Genomic DNA, 11,054 nt, shown 5'->3' on the forward strand with positions numbered 1-11,054 from the left:
CAATCCGACAAATTAAAGCTCCCTGCATTCCTCAAGTTTACTTTTAAATTACAGGGCTTCTAATGTGCATGTACTTATGTAGTTTTATTTATTGGGGGTTGTTGGGCGCAAGAATGCTAAACAACATGTGATTTCGAAGTTTCATTTGGAAAAGATGATGACACATACCTTGTCGTAAACCATAAAAGAAAGGATTTAGGTCAAGAGCATGTTGACAACACCATAATCTTAAACAAGCAAATATTGGCCAAACATAATAATAAGTTGACCGAAAAAAAAGGCTGAAATTGGGTTTGGTCTAGTTGACATTTAATCCCATTCCCATATAAAAACTAAAGCCAACTATTTATTAACATAATTGCCTTTTATTTTCATGCCATATCTGTTCCCTTTTTTATTTTTATTTTTATTTTTTATTGGGTTTGTTCGTTTACAATAAAACCAGGCATCAAGCTAGTGATCAACCATGTGTACATGGCATGATCTTCACAACAACGATTGCATGCCACTCTCGATCACTCGGGATAGGCCTCAATAATGGATGGTATAGTTGGAATTTTGATGATTTTGTAGCGACCGAAGCCTGCTTCCACCAATAGTTTCTGCCATTCAAGCTCAGTCCTCTCCTTTCCGCCAGTGGTGTGTGCCATCATCAACAAATCGAATGCCATGCGGGTCTCATCAAACAAATCATTGCCATCTTTCTCAAGAACAATATCTACAATAATAAGCTTTCCACTCTTCTCTGGTATTGCTTTTCTGCAATTCTTCAAAATCTTCATGCAATGTTCGTCACTCCAATCGTGTAGTACCCACTGCATGCACCGATTTTTTTTATTAATTTGATGTGATCAAATATTTTACTAGTATTATTTGATGTGATCCAATAATGTTTTAGGGCTGCGAGTTGTATTGCAACTTTTATTAAAAGTTTCTTACACGTTGACATGACAGTTTATGTAGTATTTATAATTAGGACTGTCAATTTTTTAGAGGACTTGTAAACTCAACATAAAATTAAAGAATTAGGATGAAAGAACTAATCCCTTTGATTAGGAGTTAGGGTCGAGCATTTTTCAGAATATTTATAATAGTTGATTGCATGTGATGTGATCTAATGGATTACCAATTATATAGTGAAAAAAAAAAAAAAAAAAAAAAAAAAAAAAACACTAAAACTTCAATAGTAGACCCAAAAGGGGGGAAAGAATAAAGAAAGAAAAGAAGGTGGAACCTAATGGACTACGTACTGAATACATACCTTCATGAAAACTGCATCAGCATTAGGAATGGCATCAAACATGTCACCTCCAACATGGGAGACCCCCTCTCGCACTGGTGCTGTGGCAACAACATGCGGTAGATCGAAGTTAATACCTTTGATGTGTGGATGTGCTTTAACAATCTCACCTGTCATCCCTCCCGTCCCACCTCCTACATCCACCAATGATCCCACGCTGGCAAACCCATCTTTGTATTCCGCCAGTACCTCCCCCATCACGATCTTGGTCGTACACGCCATGGCATCATTGAAGATGTTGTTGAACTCAGGATTTTTCGATGCAAAGTCCCAAAACTCACAGCTATGGGCCTTCTTGAACGCAGTTCCCCCTTCTTTGACACATTGGTTGAGGTAATAGAACGGTGCCAATACCCATGGATGGCTCCTCAGTAAGATCATTGGCACTAGGCTCAGCTCAGCATCATGCAAAAGCCATCTTGACGCCTGGTTCAACCCGTAGACTGTCTCCCTGTCACTCTCCAGTGAATTATGTTCGGTGAAGATGTTTTTGCGGACTAGTGATCTCATGATACGTGCGAGGAAGGGGATATCAGGAGATGGAGAATCAATCCCAGAGGCTATTTGGCGCAAAGTAATCGGGGCACCATGAGAGTGTATAATGTCAGCGATGCGGAGCTCCACGGCACATTTCAACGCCATAGAGTCCACCGAGCCCAACATGTGTCGCCAAATTTCGGCTTGGCCTTGTACAAATGCCAGAGTTTCTTTTGGTTCCATTTTCTCTCTGATCTCTCACTCTCACACACACATGCACAAATGAGGTTAAAGTTTGATACCTGTATATAAAGACTAAAAGCAGCAGTTTGGCAACTAAATGCAAAATTTCTAACTCCCATTTCACTTCTCTAAAAAATTCAAATCGAACCATTATAATTTTTTTTACACTTTTTATATCACGGTAATAATTTTTTATTACTATTTAAATAAAAAATTTACTATAAAATAAAATTATTTTACTTTTTTATAAAATATTCTCAAATTTTATATCATATCAATCACTTCTTACTACTATTGAAATAAATATCTCGTACTCCTTTTATAACGTTTATTATTGTTTGGTCCAGCAAATTAAAAGTTAGCATAGAAGTGATCGATGGATAGTGGATACTACATATCCAAACGTACGTTTTCTATTTTTGTTTTTCTAGGCATCCACACATGCATGTCTTGCTTTAGGACAACATCAACAATTAATGACAGCCTCATCACCAAAAAATCTTTCTACAATAATAGCAGTTACTGTTTGTTTCCCGCATTTCCTCTCAGCCATTCCCGAATATTGACAAAATCTTCATTACTTCATTCATGTACTACGTACCGTCTACGGCCACATGCATTCAAAAATGTATTATGGCCTCATTGTTATCGATCACATCAACAAGATTTATAAGATCCATTAATATTGCTTTTAGGCAATGGAAAATATTAATTTTTATAATAATAATAATAATAATAATAATAATAATAAAGTTGAGACTTCCAATTAAATTTACGAAAAATCATTTGTTATGCACATACAATTATATTTAAAATGAAACTAAAATAATCTCATTTTCTTTTTTCTTTTTTTCTTTTTTTTTTTTTATGAATAAGTGAATGTTATTAATACCAAGAAAACAACACCTTACAGACGAAAGGTTTCCAACAAATCCAAAACAAACAAAAAAGAGCAATCAAAGCTCACAACCAACAAAACACTTAACTAGAACAGAAAAAGCAATGTTCCAGTTTAAAAAAAGAGCAACATTTTCCCTGGTCTTTGTAAATTTGCCCTTGCCAGAAATACGGGATCGAATTTCCCAATAAATCAATCGAAACAACTATTCCTCAGTTTTTGGTCTACCATGATGCCTAATCTCATTTCTAGCTCTCCACAAATGATACACAACAGAATTCAAAGCTAATCTGCATAAAACACCCCACAATCTCTTACATCTATGCATGCAATTTTGCCAAATTCGGGAGCCAAAGCTGCATTTGAAGAACATATGATCTTGACTCTCTATTCCATGTCTGCAATAAACACACTGAGTATCACCTGTACAACCCCAAGCCGTAACTCTTGATGTGAATTTTAATTGTACTCGCAAGTGTATGAATCGTTTGCAGTTAATGGATTGCAAGTGCAAGGTCGATCCTAAAGAGAATTATGTTTTTGAAAACAAAATTTATGACTAATTAATCAAATCCTAACCTAATTCCAAAAAAATGTTTGATTTTGGTGAATAAAAGAAAACATAAATAAAATAAAATAAAAGGTACTAAGGTTTTGGAATCTGCACCCACCGAATCATAACAACATACTTCATGTTCATCAATACTAATCTCAGTACCATCCTCGAATTCTCAGAAGTTTCCTCCAAGTCCATGAGCAGTCTTGGGGAAGAGATCCAAACCAAGCAAACAAGGACCAAATAAGCCTCATCATGGAAGAAACATTCCAAGTCTTTATTATACATTTCAACCCCAAGCCACCTTCTGTCTTAGGGAAACAAATATCTTCCCAAGCAACTTTGGCCTTTGCAAATTCACCATCCTTGCCAGTCCACAAAAACCAATTAATTTTTTTTAAAAATATCCTTTAGAACACTCTTAGACAATATAAAATTGCTAGTCCAATAAACTTGCAAGCCATAGAGAACTGAGGTAATCAGTTGAAACCTCCCTGCAAAAGACATGCAGCTGCTTAGAAGTCCAAGAATTAATACGTTGTGTGATCTTTTCAATCAGCACTCTACAATCCACAGCAAAAAGCTTGGAGGAAATTAAAGGAACCCCAAGGTAGCGGACCGGAAACTTCCCTTCCTTCATTCGTAATTCATCCAGTGAGACAGACTTCATCCTTGGAGATAAACCAGAGAGCTGTTCAAACTCTAATAAACCAGCCTTCACAACTTTAATAGAAGACAAACTAGCCTCAGAAAAGAGCAAAATATCATCAGCAAAATATCATCAGCACTCTAATAGAGTGAAACTTTAAGTTTCATGCAAAGCTTATACATAGGGACCCCCTGGTACTTCTGATTCCAACTGGTAGATAACCAGTCCATGTACCCCTTATTTTCGAGCCAATAAGTGAAAAACTTAAAAGGCTTAGGGCCAAAACTAACCATAGTATCCACATAAATGATAGCAGGAGAATGCTCTAAAATTCCACTAAAAGGAAATCTACACAGGTCTTACCAAAGCTACACATCCATTCCTCATTCACCAACACCCTATCCAAATTTCTAGCAACCAATGTAGGGCCTTCACTTTTATTGTTCCAAGTGAAGAAACAACCATTAAAATTTAAGTCTATCACTTCCAGACTATTCAAAGAATCCCCGAATTCCAACTCATAAGAAGACAAGTAATCCAAACCCCATTTTTCCTTCAAACAACGCACCACATTAAAATCTCGACAAAGAAGCCAAGGATTAGAAGACACCCTCATCTTTATGGAGTGAAGATGTTGCCAAAGACATCTCCTATCAAAAGGGTTATTAGCACCATACACAAATGTTTGATACCAATAGACTTTCTCTTTAATAGAATAGAATAGGCAGGAAATACTTTGATCACTTTTATCAACAACAGAAACAACAAAATCCTCTCTCTTCCAGCACACCCAAATACGGCCCAAATAATGCTTTTCATTGTTGAAATAAAAATCCCAACCTGGAAGCATAGAGGACCTAATATTGACAGCATTACTTTCTTTCACCTTGGTCTCAACCAAACAAGCAATGCTAATATTCTTGGCCCGAACAATACGCTGAACCTCTTTTTGTTTGGAGGGTGATTCAAACCCCTCACATTCCATATTAACATGTTCATGAATGAGGTGAAAACCCCCTAATTAACATCTCCTCTATTCCAACCTTGTTAATTTCACCACCAATTCCTAGAATTTCTATCTCTTTTGGGAATTCAGAATTGACATCCACTTCTACCAAGACACGGGCAAAACCAAGCCTAAGCGGCTCCACAATCACCAAGTCAACACATGATCGTTTAAGACATCTCCACTTCCAAAAATGCCCTCGTCTCATCCAGTGTTCATACCCGTGCGTGCATTTGGTTTTTTCACAATGAGAGTGTCCATATTTCTCACATCTCCTTCACACTCAGTTGTGCAAGAACTAGGGTTTCCGAAGTGGGCTGCCGATTTTTGACATTGCTGACTTGTTTTCGAACCATTCCTCGAAGATGCAACCATCAGGCACTGCTTCTATGCAACCATCGGGCACTGCTTCAACAGACTCGGAGTCTTCAAGGAGTGGGGCAACATCGAATGCAAAGTGGCTCTATTATTGCGAGGCAGTAGCCTGTACGTTAACCTCCTACACCGAATGAAATTTGGGTAAAGGATTTATAAAATACGAGAATTACAAGATAATTTAGGATTTAGATTTTTAAGTGTATATTTTATACTGGGTATGTCGTCTATTGCGTACTGGTTTGAAAAAAAATTTCTGGAGCCTGACATTTGAGGAAATAATGTTTGAACCTGAGGTGTTGTAAGCTCGGGTATGAGTTGATTATATAATGGTAGTCCAGTAAAAATACAGTTTGTGTGGGTTTAAATTTGAATACCTTTTTAAGTTTAATTTTTTTTTTAGTGCCTTTTAGAACCTAAGGTGAAGAAATTTGAGTACATTTGAGGAAATTTTACTTAAGTATTAATTATATATGAGTTAATTCTATAATGGTACCTTTTATATAAGTTGATTATATAAGCTCGGGTATGTGTGGGTTGATTATTTATGACTTGATTATATAATGGTACCTTTTATGTGTGGGTTGATTATATAAGCTCAGGTATGTGTGGGTTGAAATTTGAGTACTTTTTTGAGAAAATGAGGCAGATAAATCGGTTTCTGGTTTTTGTTTCTGTTTCATTTATTTTTTCTGGTTTTTTGTTTTGGTATTGCAGATAAATCGGGCTTGTCATTTTTAGGAGTGGGTTGATCCCAAAATGTATTCACATGGAGAGAGAGCGATACATCATTTGCGGGAATGTCATATAAGTTTGATTCAAGAAGCTGCACGATGTCGTACAATGGTGGAAACTGAAGGTCAAAAGTTGAAATCAAAGATGGAGACAGAAGAAGCCGAACGATGTCAACTAGTAGTTGAAGCTGAAGTTGCAAAGTCGAGGGCAAATATGGAGTGTGAAATTGCTGCCCTTCGTAAAGAAATCGAGATTTGGGAGATCAAATACAAAGCATCGAAGAAGATTTATAAAACAGTAATTGTATGTACATGGATATTGATAATTGTGTATTTGTTTATGGCTGGATCAGAATAGAAAGGTGTGTTCGATTCCAGACGTTATTGTATGTTGTTACTATGAAGCCAATGGTGCTTTTGTTTAGGGTTTAGGGTGATATGTTTATGGTCATGTTTAGGCCGTTTTTTGTATGTGTTTATGGTGATGTTATTTAGGGTGATGTTAGTTAGGGTGGCTTTGTTTAGTACACATCCTCCATTTTTTGTATGTGTTTATGGTGATGTGTTGATGTTGCTGTTTAGGGTGGTTTTGTTTTGTAAACATCATTCATTTTTTGTATGTGTTTATGGTGTTGTTTATGTAGACAAATTTGTATGTAATGAAGATGATGCTTTTTGAAAGTGTCCAAAAATGATGTAAGGCTTAAATCAGGAAGCAAATAACCAAACCTGTCCACATATATTCACTTCTAGATGCAATTTTTTGTATAAAAAATTTCACCAAAAGTTTCCAATTGTTTGAAGACATGCATACCAAAACCTGTCCAAATCTCATAAACAAATCTGTCCACAAATAACCAAAGTATATGCAATTTTTTGTATCATAAATTTCACCGAAAGTGTCCAATTGTTTGAAGACATGCATACCAAAACCTGTCCAAAAATGCATAAACAAATGTGTCCACAAAAATGTAAAAAAGTTGCATATCAAACACCAAAAGTGTCCAATTGTTTTAAGACATGCATACCAAAACCTGTCCAAATTTGTCCAACATGCATACCAAAACCTGTCCAAAAATGCATAAACAAATGTACCTACAAAAGTGTAAAAAAGGTTGCATATCAAACACCAAAAGTGTCCAGTTGTTGTAAGACATGCATACCAAAACCTGTCCAAATCTATCCAACATGTATACCAAAACCATCCCAAAATTTTTTCCAACATGCATCCAAAACCATGCATTTACCAAACATACATGACCATCTACATAAACAACATTTCAACATCTGCAAGTCAAACTTACATGATCCAAATCTGTCCAAGTCTATGCAAATCTGTCTAAATATGTCCATAAACTACTTCCCACAAACCAAAAGTCCAACTCCGGTCACATACAAACTTTCCAAAAAACAAACAATTACAAAACCGGTCACATACCAATCATTACATTCCAAAAAACAAAAGCATGTCAAAAAAAAAAAAAATCAATGCTTCCATTTTGGCCTTTCTTTTTTTCAGCTTTGACTCCATAATCTGTAATCATTTTTCAATGGAATGTACCATCCTTTTTCCATTGGCCGCTGTTGAGGATGTTGCCACTACACCACTGTCAGTAACTTGTGGGGTTCTTGGGGTCAATCCAACTACTTTCAATCTTATATCTCCAGCAGCAAAAGACTTAGCAGTCAGGTCAATCAAAACAGCAGGTTGAGAATTAATTGGAACTGTCCAAAATTTGTTATTGATTCTGCCAGACTCTTTCCTGGGTGGTGGTGGTGGTGGTCTGGGTGCTGTCGGTTGCCTGTTCCAACTTGGCAATCTAAGTCCAACAAGATCATTTTCCTGCCATAAATTTAGTCCAAAGAAAATTGATAAATAAGTTTAATAGTAGGATGCATTTTAAAGGCTAAACTAAAGTAAGATAAGTACTAAATTTCTCTCAATTGTTGCAGTAGGTGGGGCAGTAGGTTGCTGTATATCACTAGTAATTGTCCTTAAACTCTTCTAAGAACCAAAACACATGTGATTAATCACTATCATCCTCAAGTAATTAAAGTAAATTTTAGGTCAAAAATTGAATCCCACATACTTTTTTGGTTGCTGGTTGTGCACACCCTTTCAATTGTTGGTTGCTGGTTGTGCCCTTCCCTTTCGACTATCGGTTGTTGGTTGCTGGTTGTGCACCTCCCCTTGTACTACTGCTACATCCAATGCTTTGGGTCTGAAGTCCAACATCAATAACACATTAAATAATAAAGTTGCAAATCAAATAACATATCAAATACAATACAAACATATTGCTTAGTGAAACTAACACTTGGTGTGGGTAGAGTTGGCAAACAAACTTCTGTCGCGGGTTGCTTTTAATTAGATGCTTGCTCCTTCTTTGGACAGGTCCTACTGTTGTGTCCAACCACCTTGCAAAGCCCACATCTACCCTTCAATCCGAACTTTCATATCCTATAAGGATTCTAAGGAACTCTCATCTCATCAAGACCTCTTACTCTGGCCTTTCGAGGTTTGTCTGGCACAACTCTTGGTCTTGGAGGATCCAAAATATCATGCCCAGTCTGTATCGACTATTCCTCACTAGGCATTGGATATATGAGTGGAGCATAGGCCCTTTTGTACATCTTAATGCTATAACATGGATCCACATAATCCTCCGGGTGATGTCCATGAAAGGTTATGGCAGAATGAGCATGTGCACATGGGATCCCAGTCATCTTCCACTTCCTGCATCCACATTTCCTATTTCGGATATCCACAACATATTGCCTACTTCCTTGCTTCACTTCAAACATACCATCACTAGAAAAATGGGAAAGGCACTCCGATGCCGCTTCACAAACGGCCTCAAGCTTTTCAACAATTCTAAGGCACAGCTTACCTTTCAATTTGCTAATGCCATCTCTTTTAAGTTGGTACATTCTCATGAGCTGCTTCCTAATCATTTCAAGCATTGTCAAAATAGGCTTGTCACGAGCCTTTAAGATATATGAATTGAAGCATTCAGAGATATTGTTGACAAGGAGGTCACATTTGGGAGATTCGCTGAACCATGCTCGTGACCATCCGCTGGGGTCAACCTTGTCTAGGTAGTTAAAGGCATCAGGACTGATTCTCTTAGTTTCTTTCACATGTATTCTGAAGTCAACATCAGTATAAGACGATGATGCTTTCCACAACAATTCCTTCAGAGCCGCCCCCCGAAACCCATTATCTCGAAAGTTGGCATATAAATGCCGTACGCATATTCGATGATCCACCATTGGAATAACAATATCAAAACTTCGAACAAGACCCTGCATCATTCCAATGTACAAAAGGGTAAGTTTCTATGTAGAAAAAAAAATCAAGAAATCATAATATTAAAACTATGTAACTAATTTAACTAACTTTTTGCCAATCAGAAATGAATGTATGAGAAGTGTGCCTCTCATGTGAACCAAGATCTGAAACTAGGCACTACAGGAACCAAGTCCAACTATCTTTTGTCTCAGATTCTACAACGGCAATTGCAATCAGGTACATGTTGTTGGCATCTCGACTAACCGCAGCCAATAATATTCCCTTGTAGGATCCTTTCAAAAGGCACCCGCCTAGGCTTATGACAGGCCTACAACCTTCCAAGAACCTTTTCTTCATGGTTGCAAGAGACATGTAGAGTCTGTAAAACTTAGCAGGCAAATCAGGGTTTGGTTTTTCAACCTTAATCATTACACAGCTGCCTGGGTTAATATGCCTTAAATTCTCACAGTATTCCCATAACCTGCCATACTGCTCACCCAAACTATCGTACAACTTCTTCCCTGCCTTCTTCCTACCTCTTTACATTTGACACCTACGTACTTCAACATTTCATTTCCTCTTGACTTCATCTTGTATCACTCGCAGTGGCATGTCCGACTTAATTTTAAACTTATCATAGAGTTTATCTGATATCGACCTCGAATTGACAATTGAGCTCTTGTATACTCAAGAACAAGTATGTTTAGGTCTTAAGGACCTCAATTCAAATTATGCCTCATCCGCCATCTGTCTACCGTACACTCTATACTCACAAGATGGATCTCTACATACTACTACACACTTTGCTCTTTCATTTTTCTCAAACCTTATATCCTTTCCCCTTCTCACATTGTACTGCCTAACAGCTTCTCTAAAAAGTTGTATGCTAGAGAACTTCATTTTAAGCTTCAATTCTGGATTGCCTAGGTCAGTTTCCTAGAACTCCACATCATGGTGAGATGAAATCCCACCATCCTCATCTTCACTAACAGGTGGTGACAATAGAATGTCACTTCTACCAATGTCAAAGTCTCTTTCATCAACCTCAACATCTTCAAATGATGTCATTTTGTTACAAGATATCCCACTCTCGCCATTACCATCACCCAAAATATCCCCATTCTCACCCACTCTCTCCATTACCATCACCCCCACCCTCTACTTCAGTACCATCATCACCATCCCCATTCCCATGCCCATCCCCACCTCCCGATCACTCTCCACACCCTCATCTGTTTCTGGCATTGTTGAGGGGCCAAAACTATCCACCAGATAATCCTCTTTAAAAAAATCTTTATCATCATTTATTTTATCATCCCACCATGGATTGTTATAATTAACCCTACCTCCATCATCTCCCTCTTCATCATTTTTCCAATCTTCCCCATCCTCACCTACATTACTTTGGAAAGAAACAATATAAAGCTCTACAACAGGAGTATCCACATGTTTGGTAGCCGTATAAGCCACATCAAAATCCCGAGGATACTAATTGTAAACCATCCATTATATTTTTTGTAGGGT

The 11,054-nt window shown here is 37.3% G+C and overlaps 2 protein-coding genes across 2 annotated transcripts; both read right to left on the reverse strand.

Moving 5' to 3' along the window:
* Positions 1–326: 326 nt before the first annotated feature.
* On the reverse strand, positions 327–2,087 carry LOC133859227 (desmethylxanthohumol 6'-O-methyltransferase-like). Its single transcript, XM_062294554.1, has 2 exons — positions 1,262–2,087; positions 327–815 (listed from the first exon to the last, which is right to left on the reverse strand). Exons 1-2 carry the CDS (start codon positions 2,018–2,020, stop codon positions 516–518), a joined length of 1,059 nt encoding a protein of 352 aa, XP_062150538.1. The 5' UTR covers positions 2,021–2,087; the 3' UTR covers positions 327–515.
* Positions 2,088–7,069: 4,982 nt separating this feature from the next.
* LOC133860247 (uncharacterized) lies at positions 7,070–10,670 on the reverse strand. The gene is made up of 8 exons (XM_062295887.1): positions 10,502–10,670; positions 9,795–9,970; positions 9,639–9,707; positions 8,897–9,544; positions 7,800–8,081; positions 7,267–7,305; positions 7,166–7,171; positions 7,070–7,081 (listed from the first exon to the last, which is right to left on the reverse strand). The coding sequence occupies exons 1-8, from the start codon at positions 10,668–10,670 to the stop codon at positions 7,070–7,072; spliced, it is 1,401 nt and encodes a 466-aa protein (XP_062151871.1).
* Positions 10,671–11,054: the final 384 nt, after the last annotated feature.

The sequence above is a fragment of the Alnus glutinosa genome, chromosome 2 (genome assembly GCF_958979055.1).
Source record: "Alnus glutinosa chromosome 2, dhAlnGlut1.1, whole genome shotgun sequence".
Lineage (NCBI taxonomy): Eukaryota > Viridiplantae > Streptophyta > Magnoliopsida > Fagales > Betulaceae > Alnus > Alnus glutinosa.